General features: G+C 41.9%; 2 protein-coding genes across 7 annotated transcripts; both read right to left on the reverse strand.

Annotated features, from left to right (window-relative positions):
* Positions 1-169: 169 nt before the first annotated feature.
* On the reverse strand, positions 170-12,634 carry kel (Kell metallo-endopeptidase (Kell blood group)). Of its 3 annotated transcripts, XR_011917321.1 has the most exons (19): positions 11,316-12,634; positions 7,327-7,555; positions 6,963-7,238; positions 5,782-5,903; positions 5,260-5,418; positions 5,102-5,173; positions 4,831-5,019; positions 4,525-4,685; positions 4,314-4,431; positions 4,109-4,207; positions 3,927-4,025; positions 3,762-3,839; positions 3,444-3,550; positions 3,270-3,359; positions 3,110-3,177; positions 1,378-1,538; positions 1,203-1,292; positions 575-1,120; positions 170-460 (listed from the first exon to the last, which is right to left on the reverse strand). XR_011917321.1 is itself a non-coding variant. In XM_072394035.1 (18 exons), the coding sequence occupies exons 1-18, from the start codon at positions 11,340-11,342 to the stop codon at positions 974-976; spliced, it is 2,289 nt and encodes a 762-aa protein (XP_072250136.1). In that variant the 5' UTR covers positions 11,343-12,634; the 3' UTR covers positions 170-973. The 3 variants fall into 3 exon arrangements, 2 of the variants coding, with proteins under 2 accessions (XP_072250136.1, XP_072250135.1); XM_072394035.1 differs by having other exon boundaries at positions 170-1,120; positions 4,109-4,204; XM_072394034.1 differs by having other exon boundaries at positions 170-1,120.
* Positions 12,635-12,727: 93 nt separating this feature from the next.
* zyx (zyxin) lies at positions 12,728-27,748 on the reverse strand. Of its 4 annotated transcripts, none has more exons than XM_072394039.1 (10): positions 27,470-27,748; positions 19,874-20,105; positions 18,468-18,721; positions 17,757-17,852; positions 16,401-16,973; positions 16,068-16,209; positions 15,225-15,394; positions 14,749-14,927; positions 14,259-14,379; positions 12,728-14,164 (listed from the first exon to the last, which is right to left on the reverse strand). In XM_072394039.1, exons 2-10 carry the CDS (start codon positions 20,094-20,096, stop codon positions 14,051-14,053), a joined length of 1,872 nt encoding a protein of 623 aa, XP_072250140.1. In that variant the 5' UTR covers positions 20,097-20,105; positions 27,470-27,748; the 3' UTR covers positions 12,728-14,050. The 4 variants fall into 4 exon arrangements, with proteins under 4 accessions (XP_072250140.1, XP_072250137.1, XP_072250138.1 ...); XM_072394036.1 differs by having other exon boundaries at positions 19,874-20,109; XM_072394037.1 differs by lacking the exon at positions 27,470-27,748 and adding an exon at positions 26,981-27,147 and having other exon boundaries at positions 19,874-20,109.
* Between the last annotated feature and the right edge of the window lie 32 nt (positions 27,749-27,780).

The raw sequence follows: 27,780 nt of genomic DNA on the forward strand, positions 1-27,780 counted from the left end.
TGGATGGAGATTATTTTAGATCTCAAGAAGAGATCTTGCACGGCGAAACGCCTCCAAATAATCTTGAAATCTTGAATTTTTGATTATAAATAGTAGTGATAGTTTGAAAAATAACAGCTCTGTAGTTGCTATGTAACAGCTGGTCCAGAACACATGCAATGACACACAATTAGGCTTCATCACAGTTTATTTAAATCAGGTTATAAAGTTACCAGTGGTAAGTGAAACAACTGGATTTATTAGGAGCTGCACTGAAGTTAAATATACTTAACTGTATACAGTTTCTGCACACGTACATATTGACAGAGACAAAAAGAAAGTGATTTGATAAAGGGGAAAAAACACCATTAATTGTATTATTAAAGTGTAGGACCACCATTTGCTATCTTACATGACATTGATGGGACCATTCAATTTGGTGGAGACTTCCATCAGTATGAATAAACAGAACAAATTTGTTCTGATTTGTGAACCTACTTTCTGAGCGTACAAAATACCTAAACGGATTAATCACAGGTGACAATATGTTAAGGTTAAACCAGTGGTTTCAGCAGCTCAGCTCATGATCCCTCACACATAAACGCTTTCTGCTTTTTTGTTTTTGACCCAAAGAGGTCAAAAAATGTAACATGTCCTCAAGGTCAGCCCCCACCCTAAACAGGAAGATGATTTTTCTTACTCAGAACGTCCTCCACAGCTTAAAAGAAACATGAAAACAACATTTCAAATGTTTATTTTCCATTTTAATGAATAGCCTACTAAACAGCTTGTGCAATTAACGCAATTTGCAGAACACATCGTAACGACAACAAAAACTACAGCTAATACGAAAATCGTGTTTTTGGATTGTGGATACTTTAGGTACACTTAAACAAACATACATAAACTTTATCAAACAGCAGTTTTCCAACATCCCTTTCCCCGGAATATGTTTTCATAAACAAAAGTTCTTCTCGCCATTAAAGAGGACTGCTCAGCATGTTTGTGATGAATTCCCTTGGGGTTTAATGGAGCACTGTAGGCTCATAGAGCACAGGTTAGATTTGGCACAAATTACTGCAATTAGGAAGGAGGGCTCCAAGGGCATGGACTCATGGTATGGGTCAGCATCACAGTTTACCTGGAGAACAAAATGTTAAAACACAGGATCAGTTGTTAAGAGGGAAGAAGAGAAAACATTAAAAGAGAAAATTGGAATTTACCTGAGAAAAGGATGTGAGAAAGAGACGAGTGTGTGACAACCCTGAAAGGGAGGTGTCACCTGGATGGTGGCTGAGACTTTGATGATAAGCCTGAGGAAATAAGTGGGCAAAATGTGAACATAGGAGCTGAACGCTGCTGTCACACAGACATTAAAGTTTGAGGATGGCTACTCACCTGGAGTGCCACCTGCAGTGCAGAGTACTGCACCCACACCTCCTGCTGCTGCGTGGCTGAAAGCGAAAATGCTCCATCCCTGCCTGCTTTTTCAGTCACACTGAGGTAGTGAGCCCACACACATTCCCCCACAGCATGCACAGTCTCACTGTGAGAATAAACTATAACAGAACAGATAACGAGATGGTGAATTAATGAAAGAAATTTGCTCAAGTCTGGATATATTTGAACACTGACAAAATGTTGGCTGTTTTATCTGATTACCAAAACAAGTTTAATGTGTGGATTCAGCTTTAATTTGAGGTTATTCACATCCAAATTAAATGAAATGCGTGCAACAAGGAAAGTTAGGAAAGAACAATTAGAAAGAGCTATTTCTTCAGTATGTTTCAAGAAGGTTTTTAATTTACTCCAAATGTTGTTACTGAGAATCCTCAACCTGCCTTTTAAAGGAACCCTCTGCAAATTAAACAGAGCATCTTCAGTTTGCAGATACAAAACAAATCAGCACTTTGGTATCCTCACGTTGGTGAGCTTGGTCACATTAAGACCTTGACATCTACTGATGATTTTCCATGGTGAAGAAGAAAACCCATTCACAAAACCCAGTTGAGTTAAGACTTTCCAGGTGGATAAGTTATCATTATCCAACTCTGACATAAAGAGAAAACCTTCTCTTCTCTTCTGGGGCTTCACCCCAAAGTGCAAACCACTCATAAGCCTGAAGAAAAAAAAAAAAACTAATTAAACTTGGATCCTGGATGGATGCCGACTTGGATACAAGTCAGCCTGCATCATTATGGTAAACAGTGACAAGTTTGGGGTGGGTTTGGAACAGCTCGTGATCCAAAGCATAAAACAGCAACTGTAGAACGAGCAGATGCAATGTGATGACATTGGCATGCACTGCTTCCAGGCGCATTGAGTCCAAGAGTTTATTCACATGACAGAAGACGTGAAATCCTGAAATGTCTCAGAATGTACTGTCAGTTCAGATTCGCTCAAATGCAGCAAAGTTGACGTCTCCCTGCTTTTAATTACAGATGGACAGTGATCCAAAACGTGCTATAAAAGCAACCCTGGTTTTTTTATGGCAAAAAAAGTGGAACATTCTGTCAGTCGTCTGAATTCTGTTTGTTCAAGCTGCATCTTATTAGCCGAAGACTTGAGGAGAGGGACAAATTAAAGGCAGCTTTAATAAACCTCAAAGCACTACAAAAGGAGGGGGCATGTTTTTTTATAATGGTCATGAATTCCAGACTTCACTTAACTTCTGCAACAGATTCTCAACAAAGTACTTAAAAATGTCCATGTTGATTCATTTAATTACATTTGACCACATGAAAGAGAGTGCTGTACATTTCAAAGTAACATAAACAAAAATTGGCAGTTTTTTTTTTCCTCTTTTGACTCCCCCAACAGTGGTGGGATGTAACACCACTCTCATAAAAACTAATCTTTATGTGAGCCCTGCAAATCTGCAGCCATGCACATGAATTTGTTGCCATGTGAAAGAGGCCACAATCTTGAAAGTCACAAACTTTGGCATCTTAGGTCCTCCAAGGCAGTTCGAGGCCTCGGACTTAATTGCTACAATTAAGTGCAGACAATTTTAGTTTGTCTGGTAAATACCTGACATAAAGTGCTGTGTCAGCGGCCACATTTTCAGACCTAATAATGAACATAATGATAAAGACGCGTGTGTAAGTGCGTAAATGTTAATCTTGCTTACTCTCAGGCACGAGCAGATGGAAGATGTCTTTGGCGATAAGAAAACCCGCTGCGCCATAATTCAAGGCTCTGTTTGAGAAAAAAAGCGTGAACTCTAATCTTTATTTTATGTAGATCATTTTAAAAACAAGGAATAGCTCTTCTCTCTGTGCGTATCTTACTTTGGATAGGAGGGATGGAAAAGAGGAGGGATGAACATTCCCATGGGAAAGAGGAGCTCATTACCCAGAAGAAACGGTGTGACAGACAGACTGAAAGAAATGTGAGAGGATTATTGAAGGCCTAAGACCGTTATCCAGTATCTGTCGGCTTTAAGTCATGAAGTGGAGACTTACATATCAGCAGTCTCGCTCTGAGTAGTCAAGAGTTTACTGCGTCTCTTTTGCCACAGGGACAGCAGCTGGATGTAGTTGGAGAAATAGCTGTGATTGCTGACTGTCACCTGAAATCAAACAGATTGTAGAATCAAAGGTGTTTAATCATTTCTGACAGCATCAAATGACCAGCGCTATAATAATAGACGCATAATAGATTCATAATCTGTTCAACTTTATCAGCTGGTTTAGACCAACTACAGAATATTACAAAACATTGTGCTGATAAAGGTTTTTATCATCCACGAACAGACGTATAACGGGCAAGTCTGCAGGTACCTCGGATAAAAGCAGATCAAGCTCATCTGCATCAGAGATTTCCCCTGAAGTCCATAGTCTCGGAATCAAAGAGTAAACCTGGAGAGAGACAAGCCGTAACTGATATGAAACAGAAAAAAGATGGTTATAAATAATTAGAAATCTTTTATTCTTTTTAGACTTTACCTTTTTCATGACAAGCCGAAAAGACTTCCGATCTATCCACTTGAGCTCATGTAATTTGGATTTGAAGGAGGAAAAGACATCTGCGATCATCTTCTCTGCCTGTTGAAGTTTGAAGCACTTTAACAGACTTAAACTCAAATCTCTACGTATTGAATTAGTTACGTGTCGTGGCGTTCCCTCACCTCTGTGTGTGCGGTCCTCTCACTAAGAAGGTGTGTGAGGACTGAGTCAAATCCCCTCTCAGTCTCCAGCACACAGTATTTCCAGCGAGGAACTTGCTGCTGAAAAGCCCCACAGTCAAATGTGACTCCAACAAATCAATGTGCAGGTCTATTTGTTTTTCTTTTTCAAATTCTACTTTTTTGAAATGTCACAATATTGACTGACCTCGTCGGCGTTACCCAAAGCCTCAGAGAAATTCTTGGCTGTTTCAGAAAATCTGGAGTCCATGGCAGGCATGAGGGTGTGCAGCAGATTGAGGACCATATATGTATGAAGGGGACCACTAAGGAGAACCAAATGACAGGAAAGGATCAAATAAGAAACACAAAAAGGCTTGTGGATAGTTGATCTTCACCTTTCAATGTCTTTACAGTACCTCCTGCTCAGTTCGTGCTTATTCAGCCACTTGTTAATGATGCGGGACATTTGAACAATGTAGGGTAAGTTATGTAGGAAGACATGATCGTCCTCACTGAGGGACAGTGGATGGAAAACAGCCTGCAAACAGCCCAACCAATCAATGGCAGGGGCCTGTCTCTAGTGGATCATTCACGGACAAAAGAACATGTTAGAGTGCATTCAGACACAGTATGTGTAAGTATAGATACAAACTAAGCCAAAGTTGAGCGTGAAACCCACACTTGCCCCAATACGCACTTGACAGTATGAGAATTCGCCGTACCTGTAGTTCTTTGATGGTCATGCGCTGATGGAGCTGTCCTTTCGCCAGACGATAGCGCAGAGGTGAAGCGGCTACGGCAAGCTCAGAGGACAAAGAGATGAACATGCCCACATGGATCATGCTTCTGCTCTGCGGGGATCCCAGGAGGGCCAGGTACCCCTGACATGATGCCAAGAAGGGACGTAGAGTCTGAATACAAAAACACACTACTGTTAGTTTCACGCATGAATGATGTTGTACAATATTTCTGTCATCAGCAGGGATTATCAACCTCCGTCTTAGCCTCAGACTTCTCTGTCTTGCTGTTCCATTCAATTGGGATCAGCAGATCTGGCTGATCAATCTGTTGTTAAGAGAATACATGAGATGAAGTCATGACACAAAGCTTATTTGCTATTATCATCACATCATATCCTTGTTGGAACTGGCCTGTATGTATCTTTTGGTCGTCCCACGCGCAGTTTCATTTGGGTCTTTGCCAACATAGAGGTTGAAGAATGGAAAAGTGGCGAAGTCTCTCATTAGCAAACCGAGGGTGGAGTTGAAATCAGTTTTATTCCACTGCCCTGATACTGCCCAACCTCCCAGCTGTATGCAGAAAGGAGACAGCAAATATAGCAGAATTACTATAACTCTGGTGGTGGGGTAGAGTTTGGGGATTAGTGCCAGATGATCAGCCTCCATTCTCTTCATATGCAGTGGTCTGTCATGGAGGACAGCCACATACCAGCTGCATCGCCCGCTTTGAGAATTTGCAGCCCTTAAATATCGATGATATGTGTTTAAGAAAGCAATTTTCTACTGACGTCTTTTCTCTTATGGTGATTTGTATCTTTAACTACAGAAACAAAGGGCAAGCAGATCTACCCATAACGTGGCAGAAAGGGAGCATTCGGTGGCCTGTTTTGGTAAAGATCAGCCAAAAAACTTCTTATACAATCATCATCATACCTTCTGGATGAGTGTGAGGAAAGGTTCTGCTCCTGCGGCTTCTATAGATCTTGCATCCAAGCAGGAATGGTAAAATTCTCTAGTCTTCTGCACAGCTGAACTACCCGAACTGTCATTTGTCTCTAACAGAGAGATACAGAAACACAATTTAGATCAGTTGTCCTGGTGGTTTTGTTTGGGTTATTGCTGAAATCTAAATCTATGTCCCTGGCTGACATCCCATGCAATCTGGAGGGTTTTTCCTCAGAATTACTCTATACTATATATATTTTCTGTATCCATTGTCCCCTAATCTCCCAGCTCCTGTTGTAGAAAAATATCACCACAGAATGATGTTTGGATCACCATGTTTACAGGGACAGTGATAATAAGGTGAAGCTCAGTTTCCTCTGCACACGTTATTTGGAAAAAAGGTGACGGTACTGTGTAACAGTCTTTTCATTTTTTATTATAATGCTTCCAGGGAGCCAGAGGTTTTTTTTCTGTTCTTCTACCTGACTATTTTCTGAGGGTTGTGTTAACACCGACCAATGAATAATTTCCCATTTTGGGATTGATAAAGTTTATTCAACTGATTTAGATTCGAACATTAAAAAGGTACCTAACTCTAGAAATGAACCGATGTTGTGTCTACACATGAGAACTTAGCTAAGAATCACATTTTGTGGTTATAGATGTAAAAATTCTGTCTTGGATAAAGCCTGATTGGTTATCTTTCTGTAAACTTCTTCCATCTCCACAAAATTACTTTGCGATGTGACGATTGTCATCTACTCAAAACCCCTGTCTACAGTTTCTTAGTTTGTCTGGGCACTCAGATCTAGAAAGTCTTATGGTGGTTCCTAACAAAGACATTGAATTAGACTACAATAGAAGCTTTAGGACCCTTTAAAAGCTGCAAATTGATTTATTTATTATCACTATTATTATTACTATTAATTTGTATCACGACCTCCAGATCTACAGTTCTCAAAACCTTGTGGTCTGGTTTTCATATTGACTTCTACCATCAGCTGTGAGAGCTGAGTTGACACTTCGAATAATTTATCAGGTTCAAGTGGTCTCCAGTTAAACTGTAAAAGCAACATTTCAGTTTTTTATAAATTCACAAAAAATCCCAATACTCTTTTTGTTTGTTATTGTGTGTATATTGATAAGAAAAAGAATCGACAGGTTCCTACCTAAAATCTGTCTTAGATACTGCAGCAGCGCAGTTTTCCGGCTCATTAACTTATCCTCTGTCGGTCTGTGTTCTCTCTCTTCATTTTGTCTCTTTTCCATCTGGTTTTGCGAATGTCCAGGTATGTCCTGACCTCTATATCTTTCTTCGCCCTCTGCTGAAAGTCTGTCAGCTCCACATGTGAACATGAAGTAATCACAGGGCTGTGTGAAAGGATCAGTGGACATGGACAGACGGGCTGCGGCCCACTGACAGGCTGGAGAGAGACACGGAGTCACTACGGGAGAGAGTGAGAGAAGAGTTGAATAAAAAGGCAAAATTCCACATGCAATGTGCCATACTGTTGCATTTCTCTAAAGGCCTACCAGGAGTGACATTGTTATTGCTCTCAGTATGGAGATTGTGGTGCATGTAGTAGATCAGTCCCAAAATGGCGGAACATAAAGAGAATCCCAAAAGGAAGAGGAGAAGCCTTTGAAGCTTTATCCACACTGGCTTCACTTGGTGCTCAAGGTTTGACTCTAGTAGTTGCTGCTGTTGCTGAGGCTGAAGCTCCCTCTCAGGTTCGCGCTGTGACAATGACTGGACTAATAGCTGAAGGTGAAATAGTGTAAAGACAACAAAAATATGAGTGGTTGAGAAGGAATAATATGAGTGTAGTACACAGGGTTCAGTTGGATAGTAAAGAAAATACCTACTATAGTTTCTTCCTAAGCTGTTTTCCTTAACCTCTTTGGAAAAGGCCACGAGGTTAAGGAAAGATGGTAGAATTGAAATTCTTAAGACCTTAGGAAAAGATGCCTAACATTGTCTAATGTAATCTTATCACATGGTTACGCAGAGGCTTTATCATTTATATCATATTACTTTGATGACGGATCAAATGTTACTTTATCAGCAAGGTTCATGATTTAAAAAGGAAAGAAAAAATCAAAAGTGAAACATTATTGTTGAAAACTGTTTATTCTCACCCTTCCTTCCACATAAGGGTAAATGTTACTGAGAGTTGCTTCAAAAGTTTCCGTCACTGGGAATCATGACATGGAATTATTTCTTTTCTATCTGGATGGTCTAGTGTTTTCCATGCTAAAGGAGATAGTTAAGGAAGCACTTAAGCTCCTTTCCTTAGCATTAAGAGATTTCAACAAGCTCTTATAATGGCTGAGATACTTAAGTATTTCTGGGTCATTTAATTCAATTTGGAACCTTCCTCAGAAATAAACGACCAGACATCTAGTGATATTCACACTGACTTTCATAAAATGAGCTTGTCCTGCTGTGAGCCAGTAATGTAGAAATTGTAAGAACATACAAAGCTTGATATCATAAAAGTCCACGGCAGATGTTTAGTGTTGCTCCCACTTATCAACTTTTTCTTTTTTACCCATAACCTTTTAAAGCCACACAATACACGCATGGAAACCATGTCATAAGATGCATGACTGCTTGCACTCACACTTGAAATAAACCCAAAACAATCTGTTATCAGAAAACAACCCAAGTTCCCCAAAAGTTGGGACGTTGTGTAAAATGTACATGAATGCAACAGAATGCAATGGTTTGTAAATCTCAAAGACAAACATAGAAAACTTGAAAATGTGACATTTTACTATTTCATGAAAAAATTGAGGTCATCTTGATGACAGCAAAACCAATAACTCGAAAAAAGTTAGAAATGGGGCAAGAAAATACCAGAAAAGCAAGAATTACTAGAAAGAAACAGTTAGAGGAACATGTTGCAGCTAAATAGGTTAACTGGTATGTTTCAACAATATGCAAAAAACTACTTTTACAAATTGTGGAGCAATTTTAGAATAATGTTCATCAGTGTAAAATTATGAAAACTTTGAATATTCCATTATCCACAGTACATCATATCAAAAGATTGAGGGAAGGAGACATCTCGGTGTGTAACAGACATCGGCAAAAAGTCAGTACTAGGTGTCAGTGACCTTCAGGCCCTCAGGCAGCACTGCATTAAAAACAGACATGATTCTGTCCTGGAAATCACTGCATGGGCTCGTTGATACTTCCAGAAATGATTGTCTGCGAAGACAACTCACCGTTTCGTCCACAAATGCACGTTAAGGCTCTATCATGCAAAGAAGAAGCCACATGTGAACATGATCAAGGAACAACTGGATTCTTTGGACCAAAGCTCATTTAAAATTGACTGAGGCAAAGTGAAAAAACTGTTCCGTGGTCAGATGAATCAATACATTAAATTGTTTTTGGAAATCATGGACACAGCATCCTTCGGTCTGAAAAGGAGCGGGACCTTCTAGCCAGTACTCAGTTAAAAAGCCACACAGGTTCTAGGGCAATATGTGAGCCGATCAAGATGATATATTTTCCAGGGAAGGCCTTGCACACTTCAGTAAGACGACTCTAAACCACAGTAACCACAGTAACCACAGGCTTCATAGTAAAAGAGTCTGGGTGCTGGACTGACCTGCCTGCAGTACAAACCTTTCACCAACTGAAAACATCTGGTACAAAATTAAATGCAAAACATGACAGAGAAGAGACCCAAGACTGTTGAGAAGCTCGAATCTTCAATCAGACAAGAATGGGACAACATTCCTCTCCCAAAGGTCCGGTAACTGATCTCCTTCACTATTCACAGGTGCTTAGTGGAACTCGCCCTAAAACACCTCTCCTCACACTGTGTTAATTTCTGATAACATGTCACCACCGTTTACATCATTTCCACTTGTCTGCACAAAGATTATATGTTTCTCACAATCTACATGACTAACTAACCGTGTTGTTTTTATCATATTCAGAAGCAATGACTTGTTGGAACACACGCCACTCAGTCGAATCATCGTCTCAAGCACTGTAAATCACATTAAAAACTGAGTGTATGTTATTCATGTGTTTCAAGTTTCAATCAAAGCAGTCATGCCACAAGGGAAAGAAGTATAACTATGCTATCTAATATGTTAACTAATGCCTAGCTTGCAACACAAATACCACCATGCGTATTACATTTATACACTCAGTGTGCGACACATGAATAAACACGCTAATGCGTCACCATTTTCACAAAAGGTAGAATTCTGCGCAAATGCAAAAACAATTTGATTTTCAAAAAACCAAATGCAAACTCTGTCAAGATTTGATCGAAAATAGTACAAAGGCCTTTAGAGAAATATATCCTCTGAATATATTCAGAATTTGATGCCAACAACATGTTGCTAACATAGCTATAACGGGGCATGTTCACCACCAAGTTGCATCACCTCCTTATTTTCAAGAGTACTGTGCAAATGTTTGGGAATTGAGGAGATTATTTGCTGTGTTTTCCAATTTAGCTGGATATAAGACTCAAAATGTGCCAGTTGTCTTCAGTACACTCAGGCCAGTTTATCATCCAGACTCCGTTAATACAAAGCCATGTTGTTGTAATACACGCTGAATGTGTTTGGCATTGATTTGGTGAGATAACCAAGGCCTTTCCGGAGTTTTAAGGAACTATGATGACAGGCTGGATGTTCCATTTCCTCTTTTGCCTGGAGCAAACAGCAGCCATGATGCCTAAAAAACTATTTAAAAGTTCAATCTGTCAGGCCAGAGGACGGTTGTCCCGTCCACTCCATCAGGCTCTGAGAAACAGGTGTTTAAATGTGTATTTTCTTTGTGCAGTTGCATCAGTGATGAAATGTGTTCGCCGACAGTCGTTTCCAGATGTGTTCCTGAGCTCATACAGGGTTCTCCATGACAAGATCATGTTTGTTTTTAGTTCAGTGCTGCCCAAGGGCCTGTAGATCACAACCACTTTGAAGTTATTTACTGCCTTTTACCTGATGTAGAGACAGTGTTTCACCTACTTTTTTTTTTACTTCTAAAAGTTTTTTAGTTATGGCTCTATTTAACCAGTTATGTTGTAACTTCATCAAACTCATGTTTCTTTCCAAATGTTACTCAACACTTCCTTTATTTAGGATTCTTTCTCTCGGCTTTTTTTAAAGATGTCGCTGGTATTGAATTGACAGTTTTAGTGGCTGATATGGCGTTTGTGAACTATTTTCAGTTAAAACACATGATGTGGCAATAAGTGCATTCAATTTGTATTTACTTTTTACATCAAGTCCCAACTTCTCCCGTAATGAGCTATTCAGCAGCTTGACAATCATCAGTTGTACTGAATGTTTCAAGACTACTGAAAAAAAAAAAAAAAAAAAAAACATTGAGCAATTGCACTTTGTGCAGATCTACAGTCAGTTTAAAACCACACAATAATGCCATTTTTGAGAAACATCGATGGCCCTGCCTAAAAAAACATTAGCTGTGTTGCCGTAGTAACACATCTTCCTAACAATACATTAACATAAGGTTTTTGTAGTCTTACCTCAAGCTCTACTGTAGTTTCACTCATTCTTGCCCTGTGTTTTCCAAGTACGTTGCCTCCTGTGTTTTTCTTTTCTACACTTCACATGTGCACCACCTCCTTCTCTCCCTACGTCAGACGGCTGTCATCTCAGCTCTGTATCTCTTTCCATCACTCACTTCTCTCCTCATCTGACACTGATAAAAACAACTCTGCAGGCTTCGTCTTCTTCTCCTCTCCAGAATCCAGATGAAGCAAAGACCATGGGTCCCTACTTTGCATGGATGAAGCCGATTTGTGGTTTGTGAGCCCTGGAGATAGTCGCCATGAAGACTAATGCATGTATTTTCAGTAAGTTTGCTACAAATTTGGTGAGTTAAGACCAGCACCTTGCTTTTGCTCATACATTGCATCAAGGGGGGGGTAAGCTCTTCTTCCTGGAAAGCGTCTACACTGCGATGCACACGCACATACACACATCTGCTATCGTCATTATCAGTGCAACACATGGCTGTTAACAACTGATAGAGCGTCCTGGAGGTCACGGTCTCAGAGGGTTGCACATCATCGAGAGTCTGGGAGAAAACACGTTTCGTGGAAGCCGACCTGTTAGAAAGAAGCATAAAAACTCAACATATGAAAGTACAAATATACTGTATGGGGAGAAAACTGACGGAGAATTTCGGTATTTAGCATTTGTCTTTATTTGGATCTTTTGATACAGCCAAAATAAAAGAAAAAAAAAAGGAGGGGTGGGGCTAAATGATGTTTAAACATACACACATATCAAATGTATAAAAAGGTTTTCAGAAAAAAAAACAAGGCAGCCACATTTAATACAATGATATACAAGGTAATGCCAGGTAAATACAACCATAGAGGCATCACCATGTTTATAGTACAGGGTGATGCAGACACGGGCACGAAGGTGAGTCACCGCTGCAAACAGAAGACATCACACAAGAGGAAATGCCACCACTGATAACACAGCAAGCATGCGATGCTGCATCAATATTGCCATGTTTTGTTGTTCATTCTGGGGTTTCACTGCACCGGGCTCAGTGCAAGCACAAGTAACCACAGTTCTCCTACTGGGGAGGATTCGTCTCTGTGGCTGCAAACCAGGCTCAATTAGAACAGAACAAGGGAGTACGATAATGGAGAAGGCACACTGCCGAGTTTTAAATGAAACCAAGTAAATCTAAGCATTTAATCAGATCAGTGAAATACAGTACAGCAACATAAGGATAAAATAGTATGTAACCTACATGAACAAATGTACGTACAAAAGGATGCATAATGGAAAGAGTAGTGGTATTCATGGAAACAATAGAACAGGTCAAGAAAAAAAAAAGAGACTGGGCTCAAATAACCAACACAAATGCTAAAACATTAAATCCCATTTATCTGTTTTACTGGTCTGAATCTTGTAATTAACATCTGCTACCTAAAGTTCAACTGCCTCTGCCGTTCTGTCATCCTGCTGCTGATACGGATTACTTTAATACTAGTACACATGTATCTAAGATAGTAACGTTAATACTTAATTACATTATTCGAAAGCAAGAGATTGTGAGAATTGCATACTATTAAAACTACTACCTAACTTATATGTTTCTCGTTGGTCTTTAAACAGAATTCATCATGTGCAGGGATTTTTAAGTCAAAGTAACACGAGAAGAATATTTCTCTTCATATGGCACTGTGCAAGATTACAGAAAAGGTCCTGATGTCAGCCGTGCTGCCGACAGTGTAACTTAACCACGCTAAAAATGAGATCCCGGGGAGAGAATCTGTGCTCGTCTTGTTTGTTCATCATTTCTGCGTCCAAAAAGCATGCATCTATAAATACTTATCACGATTAAATCAGCTTTAAGCTATTTTCCAAAGAGTAAAACTGCTGATTTTTGTTCCAATTACGCCCGTACACAGTATGATCAAACACAGACAGACATAATTCAAAGCATGCCTGTAAATCATTAAATTTGCATCACATAAATGACAAAAGCAACAATCACTGTTTTTTATCTTTTTGCAGCTGCGTTGTAGCCCTGCATGACCTCAAAATACTATCAGAGCAGACTGGCTGATATAAAGGACTTTGTAGAAAGGAAAGCATCCTTAGCCATGCTCGCAGACACAACAATTGCCAAAGATTTAAAAGATGTTTTCGACCACCGGCCGAACCAAGTGGTGAAACGTGTGCAATGATGGCGCTGCTGATGCTCCTCGCTTCATAGTACCAATCTTTCGATCAACCACGGCCTGGTTAGAACGCTTGTACGGTAGGAGACCAGCCGTTAGAGGTCTTCAAAAGGCAAAAATCCCAGTTCCTGGAGCTACAAACAATACTTAGGCAGGAGACAGCGAAAGGCAACTTTATATTCATCAGATTGCTCTTTTGATTAAACCGTTTTCTGTGCAAGTTATGCTGGAGATTTTTAGCGTAAACATCGAGTTGGCACAAAATCTACACGGTATTACACAAAAGAAAGCTAGAGATGGGAGATGGGAGCCTTAGAGATCTGGAACAATAGATGAAGGGAGTTTAGTTCAGTGCAGTACATTACCTCTGCACTGGATAAACTACACAATATCAGCATGCAGACATATCTTTTAACAATGCACACTCTCGCACACACACCTGCGCACATATACTGAATAAAGCCCCGTTGCAAAGGCAAATTGGCATCTGGATAAATCCTGTGCTTTTGGATTTGGTTCATAGTTAAACTGAGCAATGCTGCATCAGCCAATCACTGTGCAGCCTGCTTGGCTCGCTGGGTGTGGCATTTCATACACAGGATCTTGCCATCCAGTGGATAACAGCCATTTTCATCCGCTTCAATGGAGAGGGGACGAGCGCAGTCCTGCAGAGTCAATAAATGCCCATATTTAGTCATTTCTGGAGCGTGGTCATTTTTACATGAAAGTTTTTTTTTTTTTTTTAAAAACATGTCTTACCTCACAGCGGTAACACTTGAGATGGAAGTTCTTGTCGAGTGCCACCACTCTGACCGTTTCCTCGCTGCCCGGGGCCGGAATAATGGGCTCATTACAGCTCACGCACAGAGGGGAGAAACGCCTGCAAGAGAGAGGAGAGGCCTTGGGTTACCTACCGCGGTCAAATAGTCTCATATTCAATATTCTGATGAAACCCAATGGAACTGGCTGCTAATGGGCCTGTTGAGCAAGCTGTAAACGGTTTGTTAGCAGGAAATGGAGAACCAAGAAGTGCTGCTGTAGCTGCTCGTTTCAGTAATCCTGGTAGGTGTGTTTCATGAGTAAATTCAAACAATGGATACAACTTCAGGTGCTGGTTCAGACATTTTGTTCTTGCTCTCTTCTCCTATTACACCGGTTGATATAATAAAGAGCACTACCTTACTACATCACAAGAATCTGATAGAAATTACACATGGTTTTGGAAATTAGCTTCAGAATCGGAGGCCACCTGTGGTAATCCTGGACACAGTAGGGGTTGTTGTTGTCATCAGTGATAAAAGGTGCCCCCTCGAGTACGCAGGAGCAGGTGCTGCAGCGGAAACAGTGGGCATGGAAACACTGTCCCACCGCCTTCAGCACACGATCTGTAATCCTCTCCCCACATCGGGAACACACGGCCAACGAACTCTGAGCAACAAGAGGAAGCAAGATGCATTTAAATGTAATTATTAACCTGAAAGCACACTTGGAAATAACTGTGAACTTGCTGCGTGTTCAGCACTTTCTACACTGATGAAATATGTAATGATTACCCTGAAGAACTCTTTGTTTGGTCAGTAAAAAAAAAAAATAAAATCATTGGAACAGAACCAAAATAATTAGACAATACCAGCTACAGACTTTTAAGTTTTCAATTTACTGCATTTGTATTTCACTTACTGGATTTGATCATTTACAATCCAGAGGAACTGTGCGTCTGCTCACCTTGTAACAGTCCTCACACTGTGGTGAGCCGTCCCTGTCGTAGAACTGCATGCCCTGCAGGGGGCGCTGGCAGCTCATGCAACAGAAACAGTTGGAGTGGAACAGTTTGTCCATGGCCTTCACAGCTGGCTGAGTGCGGGAGAGAGCAACGCCACACTTCCCGCAGGCCTCTAAATAAAAAAAAGTAGGAAACATAAACGAGTGAGATGCAACGTTATTCCTCACAAATCCATCCTGCTATTTACCCAGTTCTGCTCGTGTTTACTACATTCCTCCATTATTGAGGATAAAACCGCAAAATAAACACATTACAAACTCTTAGAATTGGAAGAGCTAAATTCTGGGTAATGCATTCATTGACAAAGACTGAATAAGGTAAAAGTATGTGAAGCAGTAAACAGAACCACTGCCTCTGGAGATAAACATCATCTTCCCAAAAACTGGATTTATAAAAAAAGGAAAAAAAATCCTTAATGGTTTGTATAAAGCAACAAATCAGCAAACTGACAGAAAAATCATTTCTTTTATGTCTTTAACTTTTCCAGCGAGAGGTATTAAAATGTTACAGCCGATACTTTCTGTCTCCATCAATCTCATCAAGAACATTACCTCTCAAAAAAAACCCAAAAAACATTGATGCAAGATGCACAAACTTGCAGCTACATAATGACTTTAATTAGCAACAATGACACCCACCATTCATCTACATTAGCACAGAGAATCATGGTGTCACACAGAAGTTAGGTTTAATGATTTTCTCATTAGCATATGTAAGAGTATGACTGCATGAGTGGTGAACTGTGAGATTAGTGTGTGCAAGTCACCGAATATGGATATCTGTACCTGTTGGAGGGGAGGCGATGAGAGGCGGGTTTGCGTCCATGTTTTTAATGAAGTCCTGGGTCATTCTCTCCAGCTCCTCCACTTCCTTCATATTAAGAGGCACGCCTCCACCTGGAATAGGGACTTGGCCAGGAGGGGAGGGCTGCTCGCACCAACGCACACAGAGAAATAAAACGTTTGACATTTTTCATACAACAGAGCAGTTTATCATTAACATTTAACCATTCAATCACAACACATCCAGAATCCTCTTCTGTTAACTCTGAACTTCATTATTTGGTTACTTCTCGCGCCTTTCTAAAGTACTTTGCTAAAGTGCAGGCTGAAACGTACCGTTGACGCAGGAGTGGTTTTCATTGGCTGGCTGACGGGTGAGGGTGGAGACGCCATCATCTTGAGTTGAGGGGGAGGCACAGCCACAGGAGGGTTTTGATTTACATTCACCTGAGTCCCAAAGGAAGAACTCTTTATGTGATTTGGTGCTGGTGCAGAAGCCACGTTATTTGGTGGAGCAGGAGGTGCGGGCGGGGCTGCGGGAGGTGGAGGGAACGAGCTGCTGGCTGTGGGAAGCGCAGGTTTTGGTGCATTGTTGATTGGAGTGGCTGTCTGGTTCAGGTTCTGGTTGAGTTTTTGTGCCAGTGAGGAAGATGACGTCGACATTCTCCCTCCAAAACTGGACTTGGGAGCCACACCCGGGACCTTTGTGAAAGGCTGAGCGGCAGAGTCTGGACCAGAGTTGTGATTGGCTTGTCGGCTTGTCCTGGCTTTGAGTTCTTCTGCCCAGGGTGCAGGAGGAGGGCGGTCACCCATCTCTGGAGGTGGGAGGAAGGAGAGTGCTGGTTTCGGAGCAGTTGGGGGAGGGGCTGTGGGCTTGGTGGCTGGTGCTGATGAATATTGGCTTGGCATCTGTGGATAAACAACATGACAACAGCAAAAATTAACTCTTTACAGATTCTCTAGAACATAAAAGAGCAACTATTATTGGCAATAATTCAAATTTGTATTTACTAAAACTAGAATTCAACAGAGAGAAGTCAGTATCGGTGTGTGTCGTTGCTCACTGAAATGCTGCAAGCAGACAGTTTTATGAGATCAAATGAGGTACTTTGATTAAAGTAAACACTGGAAGCGCTCCACAGTTTGAGCTTATCAGAAGCGCTTCGTTATTCTGACATTCATTTTGCGGTTTTGAGCCAACGTTATTCTGCTCTGATTCAGTACCTCCCAGTCAGATAAAAAACACTCTCCATTTATGGCCCTCTCACTGGGTCTCTGGCAGCACACTCTGGCCTCATCACGCTCTCCACTCGCTTCAGTGTGCATTCGCCCTCCCTCTCAGCAAGTGTTTCCTCGCAGCGTGAGTCACCGACCACCTCACTTTTTGGTTTTCTCTCTCAGTCTGGTCTGCTGCGTATGCACTTCACTTCTAATTGAGTTTTCAACCGCTACAGATGAGCAGCTACTTATGAGACTGCTTCGGCATCTCTCCAAACTATTTCCACAGGCCGGCCTTTCTTTCACTGCTTTATTCCTTTTTCTTTTCACCGACTCATTCTTCTTTTGTACAGCAGGATTTCTGTGAGCCAGCTGACGTCTTCCTTCTCATCTGTTCTTCAGGTCTGTGGACCGGTTAAACCGAGACGCCTGATGTTTGTTACGGTGTGTGAACCGTCTGTCTGCGCTTCATACCTTAGGGTTGAAAGGTCCCCTGGTTTCCATCTCGGACAACAAGTCAGTCAGAGAGTCAATCTGCTTATCGAAGCTCGTCTGCTTCTCTATCAGCCTCTGGCAGGGGAAGACACAAGAGGGAAATAATTAGAACAGTGGATGAGGAGGAGAAATTGGTGCAACTGTAAATATACACGTACACTGTGTTAGGACCCAAATACAGAATCAAATATCAGAAGAAGATAGAACAAACCGCATGCATTCTTAATGTTCTGTTCATCGGGTTGTTTGTTAATTCAACCATGAGATGTACTCCTATTGTCTTTATGTTAATGACATTTTTTTTAATCTGGCTCTCTCTAAATGCTCACTACCATCTAACTCCACACACTGATCTCTCTGTAGCCTAAACAAATACCAGCTGGAACTAATACAGTCCAGCAACAAACATCTGCACAGTGAACCTTTTACTCCACATCGAAAAACTATTTTTGACAAAAATCACCAATAATCTCGTTAGGCGCATGAAACTGGCCGATTTACCCCAGACTGGTGCTAATGTACTTTGTGGATAAAACTCAGCAGACTGAAATTCCTGCATTTACGCCAGTGACTCTGTATGGTCCCACATTAGAGCTCTCCGGTGTCCGAAATTATTATCAGAGTTCATGCAAATGCAGGAACATGCAGCGAGAGGAAGAATCAAAGCAACCGTGAAGCATCACGACTCACCTGTGGGTTCCCAGCAGCACTCGGGAAACTGGTGCCGGAGGCCGGGAGAGGTGGAGGTGGAGGTGGGGGGGGAGATGGGCAGGCGGGTGGACAGGCACTCTCCTCGGGGGGTGCTGGGAGGGGCAGGTCATCCGCCACCGGAGGTGGAGCAGGGAAGGCAGGAGGAGGGGCATCTGAGGCAAGGGGCGTGGTTTGGCATTCAGGGGGGGGTGCTGGCAAATCATCATCCAGTGGAGGAGGAGGGGGTGGGAAGTCTGACAAAAATAAGGAGGGTTTATTGGTTAAAAGTTGTCACAAAATGCCTTTTTACTCAACTTTAGCTGATCATCCAGTTCAATGTGAGAATGTTCTTTAACATGTTTTTAATCAAAGAAGGATAAACGTTAAAAAAAAAAAAAACAAGCTGTAAACACGACTTTTAGTGTCGGTGAGTCAAAAGTACTTTTCACAGCTCTTAAAACTGCTTTTCTGTGTCTGCGCCAGAGGAGCTGCGGACAGTCACAGCCATTGTTAGCTTCTACCTCAGAGTAGCATGCTGTTACATCTCCATTTTCTACAGGTTTTTTTGTACTTTTTTGTGCCTTTTTGCACTTACAGTTCATTCATGTTTCATACCAAAATAAACTGTGTGTACATCAATGGCATCTAAAAAAAATAAAAAAATAAAAATCACCAAATGCACTGGATAAGTACAACACCTGGCAAAGATTATGGAACCACCGCACGTGAACGAGGGACGTTCATTCAGGATGGAAAGCTCATTTTAATGGGACTGGGATCTGGGCTGCATCTGATAGAATGATGACTGCCATGTCCCCGTGTCTTTTACCTGACATGAAACCCAGTGGAAAACTGGGAAAGTTAACCTGTTCTCTGCCCCGATGCTTCGACTTCTTCCTTGGTCGACCTGTACGTTTTCACCTTTTACAACCTTTTTGTCTGCATTTGCTCCAAATTTACACACAGCAGACTGAGAACAACCAACCAGCACTCTTGTTGGGTCCATGTTTGCCGCCGATCAGGTGCAATAGCTCCCTAAGTTCTGCAACCATTCTCTTTTATCCGTGTACTCATCAGCAGGTTTAGACATGTGGGGGTATTATTTCTAGAGATTTCACAATGGAGTGATTTCGTAACCTTTTCCCAATTTTTTTGCCAGGGGCTGTAATACAAACTACAAAAGCAGAAGAAAGACACTGTCCATTTTTCTGCCTCCTCTGAAATGACAGGATTAGATGATGGTATGTAAGGAAACGGAGTCAAACGACAGTGCCACACGGCTGATGTAATCCATTACACACACTGAACTGTGAGGCTCTGCATGATGCAGCCTAAGGAGTTACTTACAGAGCTGAAGACGGAAGTACAAAAAATGGTTCAGAAAATAGATGAAACAATGCAAATACCATCAGAGACTGAAGAGGGCGGTGGAGGCAGGTCTCCTACTCGACCAATAACAGCTGTGCCAATCGGTGTCGGTGATGGGGTTGAGGGAGGGGTCTGACTTTTGGGCCGCGGCGGTGCCACAGAGGCAAACTTCTTTGGCTGGTTGTAGAACGATGGGGTGGTGACTTTGAAGTTGAGCGACGATGTCACCATAACTGGCTTACTGCTGCTGGAGTCCTCCATTTTGTGGCTCTATCTGGAGGACGGACACAAAGAAAAACAGTCACCGAACGGGATCGTTTCCAATCATTTCCAAAGTCGGTCTCACCCTGAAAATATGAACCAGGTGTCTGCCGAGTTCATACTACTCTATTGTCAGAGTTCCTATTCTCTCACACACACACACACACACAACATTTATCAGCTGACAAAAGTCAAAGCGTTTGCATTCCTTGGCAGCGTGTCCACATCAGGCATTTTGCAGAGGAATTAGTGGTGATGACACATCCAGAAAACTTTCGGCCTGATACAGCTGCAAACTGCATACTAATAAAAAGCAGCTTTAGAGGTTCAATTGTCTCCGTGATGAAAAAATGAACACGTACTGAAAAATGTCAGTATGCGTTTAATTTAATTTAAAAAACAGAGAAGCTGCTCACAAAACTGGTTTAACTGCCAAAACAACCTTACTAATTGGCAACTGATAGCTACAGCAAAGTATTTGAGAAGCTCATCAACATGAAGGATGCGCCTCTTAAAAGTTTTGGATATTTCAGCTCGTATCAAAAATCGAACGATGAAAGAAAAGATTGTGCAAATGCAGCGTTATTCTTGTATGAGGAAGGGTGTCAAATCATCATTGATCCAAGTACACAGACGGCAGAACTCCCAGATGCCAGAGACAATTTACAAGATGCAACATCTGGCTGTTGACTGTGTCATAAAGCACAGCGAGAGCAAGAGGTTTGCCAAGGAGCGACTGCTTTCCACAAGGGATGACAGCAACCAGCCACCATAACATTTTCATGTACGGCACGCCAAAAAGAGCTTCAGTTCAAACATTTACTTCACGCCCGCCGCGGTTAGACAAATGTTGACTTTACTTTGGTGTCTCCACCGAAAGTCCGAGCTTCCTCGAAGACCGCTGGCCCCAAACGTGACCTTTAGTCAAAAGCACGGTTGTTGTTGTTACGGATCATCCCAACCGACTGTCCTCTGGCTGCACACTCAAACACACACACACACGCACACGGAACTCTGCACACACACAGGCTGCCTTTATTAATAGCACACTTGTGCTGTTAATGCAAGTTAGAACAGTGACGACGACTGAAACCCCAGACGAGTATCATCAGATAAATGTTGCGTAGTCATAGTCTGTTAAGGAAAGAAGTGCACGTGGAGATCATTAAGCAAAGTGAGGCCGACAAGCAACATAATTATTCCCTCTTTGTTGTCTGACATATTCTGCACCCGGATGACGATTACTCAGCACGATACACCCATAAATGTCAGTCACGATAAGGAAAAGTGAGGAACCATTCTGAGTCATTTGTAATAATAACCGTGCAATTGGCGATCTCACTAAGAGGAACCTGTTAACACTCAAGTCTGAACTGGAGGCAGTCATATGAACGGAGGAGTGAGCACAGGAGAGGTTTGTCTCAATCGAGCATGTGACCAGCTTCTCAGAGAAATCTGTGTCACTATTTAAAAACACCTAAATGGTTTTTCTCAGCCCTCGAGCCGAACGAACAGGAACGAAGCTGCAGAACTGTTCCCTCATGCGTTTTGGGCTCTTTCATACACGGCGAACAGAGAAAACACGAGCGTGAAGACGGATAAGAAGCCAGTCGGGGTACTTTATGACACCTACTGATCTTTGAACTCAAACAAGACAAATGGAAATATTTTCCACTCGATGAGCTATCGTTGCATCAACTCAAAATATGAGAAAACTCGCAGACTCCACAGGGACCGCGGATATTACGTCGTTTTTTTTTTACTGTCAAATATCGCGCCGTAGATCTTTCAGTCGCTCTCGTAGATACGTCCGAACGAAGAATGTTAACATAAACGTGACCCGTGTCTGAATGAGTGAGTGCAGCAGATTAAACACATTTATGAAGCCATTAATGCCATCTTATGCCTGGAAATGGCTTTTTACGTCCCAGCAGAGAGGTTCTGGGCTTTCTTTCTCTAAATGGGAAAAAAAAAATGACCTAATATGTTGATGTAGCCAAGGTTCTCACAATAATACGATAATTTACGAGGACTTTAACGAGAACCAATCAGGAATTTCAAGGCAGGACTATCAAATAAAGCAAACATTTCAATAGCTGAAGGGAAAAACATGTTTGGCTTAGAATAAAACACTGAAATGGACTCATTTGAGTAGATCTTCCTGCATTTTAATTTTGTGTAACATCGGCATGTCCCCAGTTTCCATCATGTGCACAAAACCTGTCTCCATTTCTATTGAGCTTTAGTTTAGTCTAAGGTAGTCTTGAGACAGCCTTGAAAATGTTGAGAAGAAGCTAATTTAACCAGGATAAGTTCGAGCGTTTCATCTTGATTCCTTTGTTGGGACACACAGACAACGTTTCAAGCTCCGACAACACAAATAAAACCTTACAGCTCTTCAGAGTGTCTCTGGTGCCAGTGAAAAAGACAGCTTCTCTGGTGAGAAAGCAGTGTTTCCCCTTTTTAATGTCAGCTTCCTTCTACCCAAGATTTACTGATGAGCAGTTTTAACCTGTATGCACAAAACAAACAGCACCACGCTCTGACAAATGTGTCAGCCGTGGCCCTGTGTAGTGAGATCATGTGATGAATCATGGGTATATTAAAATGATTAGCTATGCAGCACCTTAACCCAACACGGTCATGACTCATCCCTTTTCATGGCAGAATTGTACGTATCTTCGAACATCAGTCGAGGCTTTTCTTTGACACCTTTTTCGTCTTTGATTTTGATGGAAAATTCTGTGTATGTTCTTAACAAAGGTTCATTTCTTCTTCTTTAAGCAGAGGCTGCTGCTCTTTTTGGTTTAGCCCTTCATAGAGATCCCTGTGCAGTTATAACTCGGCCAGCTGCAGAGAAGAGGACAATTACGGTTATCGCCAATGATGAGGCCCATTATTAGTGTTTAACGGCATTTCACCTCAGAGTTATTGATCTGGGAAGTTTGTAAAACAGGTGTAGTGCATGTCGTACTGTATTTATCTCAGGAGCTCGTTAAAAGACTCGTTAAAAGAGCAAACTGGCAACATATGCACATCTGATAGAGTTTGGTCCAATCACTGGTTATGATCCATCCAGCCAAAAAAAAAAACAACAAAAAAAAAACTACAACGGTGCATCTCTGCATCACAGTAACAAAAATGGACAAATCAACACTCTCAAATGTTGTGTTTTTCCCCCCTTTAATGGACCTTTCAGTGTTGCAATGCATGTACCTGAGGAACCAAAGCTTCATTTCAATATTACACATTTCAGTTTTCCACTTAAAGGATTCAGGCTGCGTGAGAATCGAGCAATAAGGGCAGACGGTGAAGTTCTAATGGAGAGACAAAGTTTTACGAGGCTGATACCAGCAGGAACGATAAATCAGTCCAACGAAGAAAGGACAGCTGCTGCTTGGACGTTTCAAAAGTACAGTCATTGGCTACTCATTAACGCTGTACAAACACCTACACCTTCGTTGTGCTTCTTGGTGAATTGAGTGGACTTCAAATCAACCGAGTGCTCAAAAAAATAACACTTAGATCTGTTAAAAGAGAGCGCTTGACAAGGATCGTGTGATTTGGCCCTGAAGCCTCTTTGTCTCCGAGCGACAATAATCCCCTTAATTATTCAACATGAACGATAACTTGAGGTAAGGTTTCATCTGTTCCTTGATTCAGTCCCGAGGGAGTTAGCTGGGTGAGATCAGCGAAGCACTCAGCCCCAGACAGTCTACAATAAATCTATCCTGAAACCTGATCCTTGAAGAGAGCGACCCTCTGCTGAGGAACATTTTTTGGCAAAACAACTCAATGACATCACCTTTTTTTTTTTTTTTGCCTTTCCTGCTCGCCTCTAATCATCTCTCTATGCATCTCGGCAGCGTCCCTCTGTTATTTTTACTCTCTTAATGAGGAGTGATTGTCTGTTCTCACAACTGAAGGTACAGATTAATGCTCTGCGGCAGAGCACATGCACATTTTTATTTCTTCTACCTTCTCCCTCGGCCTCTCATTCAAGTCTCACCCACCACTTGAACTGAATGACATCATCTGAGGCTGCACTCAATCATCTCTGCTTTACAGCTGGGAAGGGGGATGGCTTCATTGAGCAAGGGCCTCAGCATAAACCGCACAATGTACTCTGTAACAAACTCCACATGGCCGGGCGGCTTTTACAGACTAGAAAATGGCTTCTTAACCAGTCGGGTTAAATGTTTTTTTGGGTTTTTTTTTCATATTACAGTGAAAATAACTAAACAGGATGTGTACAGGATCTCTGCTCAGGAAAACTGGGAAATGCCTTCAATGGTAGAAGCAAGAGTCGTGAAATCCAGCTTTTAAGGAAATAAACTGAAGTAAATCAAGGCTAGTTTATGGAACACCTTGAACTTTCCCAATGTTTTGTCTCTCTGTTTGATACTTGAAGACAATGTAGCAGAGCTTTATTAAAGCATAATGAGGATATAAAGGATTTAAGCACATTTCTTCATTCTAATCTTTTAGATAAAAATAAATAAATTCTGCCAAAACTATAATGGAAGAGGTTAAAAAAAAAAAAAAAAAGGAAGCTAAATCTCATAAAGTATAAAATACAGCTTTGTCTGCTAAACATATAGCTCGGCTAAACCAATCAAATAAAGAACTAGCGAGAAGGTTAATTCCACTTTTAAAAGTGTTTACCAACAGCAAAGCTAACATTTCTGGCAGTATTTCCACTAATCCTTCCAGTGTCAGAGACTAGTGTTGCTGCTGATGAGACTTTTCATTGTTCCGATGTTAATAGCACACCCCAGACTCTGGGAAAGCGTGTCTAGGCCAGGGGTCACTAATACAGGGACAAACGGGCCTTTTGAGTCCAGTCTTGCAGGTCACTGGGTATGCATTGTGTGCTCCCCCTCAAAATGTAACGACAGAGCGGGCAAACGTCTCAAAACTCGTCACGTCAGCCACTGGATTCTGCGTCAGACTGTCCCCCCACCAACAGCCCCGTCCGTTTGCACTAACATGCAGTGTAATGTAGGCCAAAGAAGAGTCACAAGACAACGAGAGACTAAATCAAAGCACTAGACAAGAACAGCTTTGAGCCAAATGGATGCTCTGAAATAACTTGCATTTTGACTCATGGAGGCTACAATTAAGGAGGATTCCTCATCACTCCGGTCATACACAGAGTCATTCATTCTTGATTTAAAGAACAAAAGAACCACTAATACCTCAGACTGGAAGCTTCTCCCACTAAGTTGTGCTCAAACACAGTTTACTGTCCGAGGCCTTGGGTTAAGGCTCCCCAATAATGAGAGGAATTTCACGTTCTCATCATCTGAGAAATGTTAAAATGGCTTAACTGAAGCAGCCAAAATGCCGTCTATTGGCCCGATTGTTAAAGACAACATGACAACAGAAACTAGCACAAAGTGCACTGCACTTTGGCCTTCCTCGTCGTGTCAACCGGGGCATTCAGAGGAAATGGTGGATTTGACTGAGAACCACAGAAACTACCAATGACCGCAGTGTGGTGACTTGTCATCAAAAAGGTAACTCAAGCACACCTCGCTTTGTCATCAGTTTCACACCAGATGGAACCTCCATCCATCTCACTACGGCCAAAACCAAGCAGCACGTTTTCTTTCACTTTTTCCGTTTAATCCCACCTTTATCTGCAGCCACAGGAGCTGCAGGAGACCGCAGGCTTGAGCCTCGAATCTACGTCGCAAACAATCTGTATCAACCGAACGGAGCAATAACAGAAGTCCACAGATAATCAAAAGCAACGTTCCACAGCAGCCACACCAACCAGGCTGCTCTCACTGAGGATGCCTCACTTTTTGTCCAAAACAATCAGGGTTCCCAAAACAGCCGATAATCACCATGATTGAGTGATCAAGCAGTTAATCCTGCTACTCTGTCGGATAATATGCTGGACTTTTTCTTGCTCATATAAGTGTTGTTATAACTGGCCTATTACTGCCTGGCATTCATCCATCTGCAAACATTCCACCAAAGGTAACATCACCAGTGGATGATGCTTACACTTCTCTCCTTTAAGAGCGCACTCCATCATACCTTAAGTTGTCCCAAGTATTGTACAGTGACAATAAAGCTGAGCTAAAGGGACTGCAATCTACTGCAAACATGCCCAAATCTGCCATATTTCTTTTTTATCTTCAGTTTAAAGCTTTACGTCATGTTTTACGGGTTTTTAGACAGTATGTTCCTAATAGTTTGTCATTAACACACTGTACGTGTGAGGGGGGGGTAATATTGAGACGTTTAGATGAGCCATACTTCCAGGCCTCTTCAGTGTGGACGCAACAGAGGAAAGAAACGTGCCAATCAATTCCAGATCTGTGCTCATAGCCAGCACACCATTGTGTGGCATTGTAACGGGTTCAGCCGACAGTGACCATTCCCTGACAGCTGACAGAAGGCTGGTGGCCAAAAATACTGCAGATTAACACTTGCAGCTAGGCTAATTCCACACAAACATGTATACTCATTCAGCCGAACCCGGTGAGGGTTTTTCTATGAAGCTTGCTAGCAAAGCTAACGTCGCGTATCAAAAGCAGTTAACGGTTACTATAAACTGTTTGCCCACTAAGTGTCTCAGGCAGCATCCGCTGTGCGCTTAAGCGACGTCAGCGTGCTCCGTTTCTACGATAGCTTCCCATTTATTTATTTTTTTTTCTTTCAAATTAAAATCGATTTACGTTTGACGAATAGTTGACACTCACCTGCACCTCGGAGCGACCTGGAAACCTCTATAATCACACCGACGGTAACGTTAGCTCCGGTCGGACCGCTCACTCGAACACACCCCTGCGCTTCTCAACGTCTCAAACTGTGGTCAATAGGTTTCGGTGGTTAAACGGGTTAACGACGCCCCGTTTTGCCCCCCTTACCTCAGATGGAAAAGACGAGGGTTTCTTTCAACAGCGCTGTCATCGACATAAATAATGTACTTTCTCTCTGAAGTCCACAGATGCGCCCAGCAGCATCGCCTGCTACCTAGCTAAGTCAACTTTTTAGCTGGACTTCCTGTCGGAGCTTCCGCATTGCCATGCCTTATCGTCGGTGTCCATCACCCGGTGGAGCGTTCAGGGTTTGCTCTTATCCACCGAGAAGACTAAGCTGGGATCGCCACCAATTAAGAGCTATATGTGCATCGAGAGTATTTTTCAGTTTAAAAGAGCTTGCTTTTGATGGGACACACTGGCTGTCACGTCATAAAGATGACAAACCATTATGTGCCCACAGCTGTAATCGAAAAATCTGCACCATCATGACACAGACAAAAGACTTTACCTTATTAAGTAACCTGTAGAAGTCTGCTCCAGTAGACATGTAGCGGTTTGTGTTTGACTGATCTAACTCACACCAGAAGAACTCACCCTGTTAACACAGCTGCAGTATGGATCTTCCTTTTAACCCCTCTCTTCCTTTTGTTCTTCTTTTCCTCTTCTTAGTTCAAAACTGAGTTTGAGCTGACTGTAAAGCCAACTTCTCTTTCTCTCTTCCTCTCTCAAGCTATTGGATCCTCCCCCTGTTCTTTTCGGTATGGAAAAGGAATGACACCATCCTTCCAAACAAGTTCTTTCTCGTTTTGACTTTGGCTCAGGACTTGTGTATTACAATGTAAACAGCAACTCACACTCTTTCTCTCTGCATTTCTGCATAAACTGTCCATTCAGACCCTCCTCCT

Source organism: Leuresthes tenuis, unplaced genomic scaffold, assembly GCF_036924035.1.
Source record: "Leuresthes tenuis unplaced genomic scaffold, fLeuTen1.0.hap1 SCAF_10, whole genome shotgun sequence".
Classification (NCBI taxonomy): domain Eukaryota; kingdom Metazoa; phylum Chordata; class Actinopteri; order Atheriniformes; family Atherinopsidae; genus Leuresthes; species Leuresthes tenuis.